Below are 4769 nucleotides of genomic sequence, written 5' to 3'. Positions count from 1 at the left end.
TCCATAAACTCTTCACTTAGGTGCCTATTATCATCTCTATCCAGAATCCTGCATTTATTTGTCACCCTTCCTTGGACGCCTGTGACTGTGACAGGTACCCTGATATTTTTCATTGCTTGATGACCATGCACTTGCTGACGCGTGTTGGCTAATTATTTTGTAATATGTTTCTCACTTGGTATTTGTCTGATGTTTCATGAGGAGATTGGAGTTATGGAGTTTAAAAATTTTAAGTACTGTTTTCCTGGTTTTTGGAAGAAGACCTCAAGGGTTAAGTGTCAACGTCATCTATCATTTTGTTGATAGCTATAACCTGGCTTAGATCTTGATCAGAATTGCATTAAGTATATAAATCTAGTTGGGAAGGTTTTACATTTCACAGTATTGCTGATCCTTCCAAATCATGAACAGAGAATATCTATGTATTTGGTCCTTTCATTTCTCTCACCAGTATTATGGAGTTTTTAGAACATTGATGTTGTTTGCATTTTGATCTATTATTGCCATCGCTGTAGAATTTCATTTTGGTGTGTTACTGTTAATTATTGTTATGTGGAAACTTATTGGTGGTTTTATCTTTATTTTGCAAGCTGTCATTTTGCTCTCCTTATCAGTTTAAGTTTATGGTTGTTTCTTTGGATTTTTCTACATATTCAATGATGTCTTCTGTGAACAAAGACACCTCTATTTCCTCCTTCCCAGTATGTGTGTTTTTTATTTTAAAAATTTGCGTTATTGGGCTTGTTAGGACTTGCATTTAAATAAGAGTGTTAGGAGAGGATATTCTTTCCCTGTTATGAATCCAAAGGGGAAAAATGTCTACATTTTCACCATTAAACACGACCCTAGTGGTAAGATTCACAGATGTAGTCTATCAAGCCAAATTTTAAAACTTTTTTTCAACTTTTTTGTGGGAAATTAAAATGTAAGTAATAGCTTTGAATGCTATCAAATGATTATTGTTATTTGAATTTATGACTTTGTTTCTTTAGTTGATGTTTAGTTTGTCTATAATTCATTTTTTTCTTTGGCCAGTTGATGTAGCACATTACATAAACTGATTTTCAAATTTTGAACCACTTTCCCATTGCTGGAATAAATATCACTTACTTGTAATATATTATTCTTCTCATACGTGGTTGGATTCAATTAGTTAGTATTTGTTGAAGATTTTTGCATTTGTTGTCATGGGTAATATTGAGTGATAGACTTCCTTTTTTATCTATTTGTATCTGGTTTTGATATTACTCACTGCCTTTGAAGCCATAGAGACCCTATAGGACAGAGTATAACTGTCCCCATGAGTTTCCAAGACTTTTACTGTCGATGGAGCAGAAGCCTCATCTTTCTCCCAGGCAGTGGCTGGTGGTTTCAGACTGCTGACCTTGCTGTTGCAGCTTAGTGATAAGCCACTCTCCCACCAGGACTCCTGGTTTTGATACTAGGAAACTGTTGGCTTCACTGAATGAATTAGGAAATATTCCCTCTGCTTCTTGATTTTTGAAAAAGATTGTAGAGAATTTATATCATTATTATTTTCTAAAACGTGTAGGATATACATTAGCATTTCACTAGTATATTAAACAATCACTGCATTTAATATCCAAATGACTCCTAAATGCTCTGAATTTTGAAAAGGAATGAAAAGAAGTTCTTTTTTAACATTCTCTTCCGTTTTTCTGTATATAAATATTTCAATTAATCAGTAATATTTTAATACTATATTTATAATGTAAGCATAGGAATTCATTTAAATCATATAGATTAAAATATTTATGTAATTGGGTTATTCCACTATGTATACTTTTCTGGGTACTGTAGGGTTTAGAACTCGGTAATACAACCTTCCTTTCTCTGATTCTTACAAAGCTTGTATTAATCTCCTTTCCTCCCCTTTTGTCTCCTTCCTTCCTTCCTTCCGCTCAGTAGACTGGTTTTCTATCACAAGGCAGAAGATGGCCGCAAATAAAATCTCTGTCCAAGGGATTACTGGTCTTTGAAATACCCAAAGACCTGGTTTTGGATTACTGACTCTCAACTCAGTTCTCACAGGAGAGTGAAATTGACTTTTTTTTTTTTAGTTCTTCTTTGTTGTTGAATTGGGTCAGCCTCCATAATACACCATCATACATTAATGTCGTAAGAGTAGGAGCAGTTATCAATAAATGAGATATACGTTGAGCAGATATCTTAAGCTGCCATCTACAATCCAATAAGGGAAATACTATACCACATAGAACTGAGGCAAGAGTAACTTTTGAGGAAGGCTGAAGTATGTACTGTCCATGTACATTATATTAGTGTATACAAATAGCACTACACTGTATCACATAACTCTATTGATGCTGTCAGCTGTCACCAAGTCAACTCCAACTCTGGATGAACCCACGTGTGCAGAGTAGAACTGGGCTTTGGGATTTTCTAGGCTGTGACCTTTGGGAAGCAGATCACCAGGCTTGCCTTTAGATTCCTCCGTGTTGACTGTAAATGCCAACCTTTTAGCTTGTAGTCTAGTGCTTGCTCATTTGCACCACCTAGCAGCTCAGTATAATACAATAGGATATGATGTAATGTGTTGTGTTTTAATAATACATAAAAATAATAAATGATGTTTAAGTTCTTTATCATGGAGTCTTTTACAACTTTATAACCATCTGATCCCATATTCCCATCACGTTTAACTACAAATTCAATCCAGATTCCTTTTTGCACATCACTTACATCATCTACCTTGTTGTCAGAAGGGGTGAGGAATACTGTGTCAGGGGTGTAGCGCAGGCACTATCTCTGCCCAACGTGTTCTCATGACGAGCATCCTAACTGCATTCAGATTTTCTGCTGTAAGCCTCTTTATCAGAAGTGATTATACTAAGAACCATTTCTTTTACTCTATAACTGGCTTACATCTCACTGTAAATTACGTGGTTTACAGACCTGATCAGCATTCAAGAAATCACACACATTCTAATTTAACTCGTCCATTGCAATTCCCTGATGTGTCACAGCTGATCCCGCTGCCTCTTTATGTTTCCTGTTTCCAATCTTCCTTCCTCCACAACCCTCTGAATTTTGTTCACATCAAATAAGGGTAAGAATTTTTAATTTTTCACTAAGGTTCCCACAAGTTTCAAGAACACTTGGCATAAAACATTTGGTCAAACACATTTGTTGAATGAACAATCAAAGTCTTAAAGAATTTGTAGTGAAATATAATGTTTTAAGGAAAATATGGTATTAGAAGAAAGGACAGCTAGACAGTTTCAGCATCAAAGTGAATATTGAGCACATGAGATTCAAGGGCATGAGATATACAGATATGAATAGGGATTGCTTAATTAATAATTTAAAATATAAATGGCAGTATATTGCTTAAACTGCTGTTGACAGCTTATGGCATGTTTGCAATGCTCTTTTCTCTTTCCCAGTAGTTTCATCAGCTACATGGAACCAGGAAACCACACTCATACTACAGAATTCATCCTTCTGGGGCTTTCTGAAGAGGCAAAGCTGCAGCCCCTCCTCTTTGGACTGTTCCTCTCCATGTACCTGGTCACCTTCACTGGGAACCTGCTCATCATCCTGGCTGTCACCACAGACACCCACCTCCACACACCCATGTACTTCTTCCTCTCCAACCTCTCCTTTGCTGACATCTGTTTCACCTCCACCACTGTCCCAAAGATGCTGCTGAACATCCAGATGCAGAACAAAGTAATTACATACGAGGACTGCATCACTCAGATGTATTTTTTCTTGCTTTTTGCAGTCTTAGACAACTTCCTATTGACAGTGATGGCCTATGACCGGTTTGTGGCCATCTGTCACCCACTGCACTACACGGTTATCATGAACCCAAGATCCTGTGGCCTCCTGCTTCTGGCCTCCTGGGTATTGTCGTTTCTGGACTCTCTATTAAATGGCTTGATGGTTTTGCGACTGTCTTTTTGTACAGAATTGGAAATCTCCCATTTCTTCTGTGAACTTAATCAGGTCGTCCAACTTGCTTGTTCGGACACCTTCCTCAATGACTTAGTCATGTATTTAACAATTGGACTTCTGTGTGCTGTTCCATTCACTGGGATCCTTTTCTCTTACATGAAGATTGGGTCCTCCATTTTGAAAATTTCATCAGCTGGGGGCAAATATAAAGCCTTTTCCACCTGTGGGTCTCACCTCTCCGTGGTTTCCTTGTTCTATGGCACAGGTCTTGGGGTTTATATTTGTTCTGCTGCTATTGAAAACTCCAGGGCCAGTGGCATAGCCTCAGTAATGTACACTGTAGCCACGCCCATGCTGAACCCCTTTATCTACAGTCTTAGAAACAAGGACATAAAGCAGGCCCTAAGAAAACTTTTCAGCTGAGAAACATCCTGTATAACAGAAACTCATCCGTAAGTTTAGAGAGCTACTTTAAAAACAAAATTCAAAATAACAAAAATCGGTATTATACTTTCCCCAGTTGTATATGTGCTTATGCACAGAATTTCATCTCCTTAATATTTAAGACATAATATGAAAAATTGAAGACATACTATGAAATTGCTTCCTGTGTATTTTTAAAAATGCATTTACTTTAACCAAATCTTCCCTTCAACGGGCAATTCTTTCAGGGTGACTTCAGCTTTCATAAGGAAAAACTTTTCATTACTAGCCATAGAGGAAGAGCATGCAATTATCTCAAAGGACCAGTGCTCATTATTATCCTGACCCATTAAAACCTGGGACAGAAATTCTATGACTCCTATTTTGGAAAACATTTTCTTGTGATT

At 37.1% G+C, this 4769-nt stretch overlaps 1 protein-coding gene across 1 annotated transcript; it reads left to right on the top strand.

The window, feature by feature from the left end:
• The first annotated feature begins 1118 nt into the window (after positions 1-1118).
• Positions 1119-4362, top strand: LOC101643361 (olfactory receptor 7A5-like). The gene is made up of 2 exons (XM_004715554.2): positions 1119-1156; positions 3438-4362. The coding sequence occupies exon 2, from the start codon at positions 3442-3444 to the stop codon at positions 4360-4362; it is 921 nt and encodes a 306-aa protein (XP_004715611.1). The 5' UTR covers positions 1119-1156; positions 3438-3441.
• Positions 4363-4769: the final 407 nt, after the last annotated feature.

This window comes from Echinops telfairi, unplaced genomic scaffold (genome assembly GCF_000313985.2).
Source record: "Echinops telfairi isolate 266 unplaced genomic scaffold, ASM31398v2 ScPeMD7_30;HRSCAF=105, whole genome shotgun sequence".
NCBI lineage: Eukaryota > Metazoa > Chordata > Mammalia > Afrosoricida > Tenrecidae > Echinops > Echinops telfairi.
The sequence above is the reverse complement of the archived record's forward strand: the minus strand, read 5'-3'. Positions and strand labels throughout refer to the sequence as shown.

Coding starts and splice junctions, on each gene's coding strand:
- LOC101643361 (XM_004715554.2), top strand. CDS start 3,442: ATGGAACCAGGAAACCACACTCATACTACAGAATTCATCCTTCTGGGG.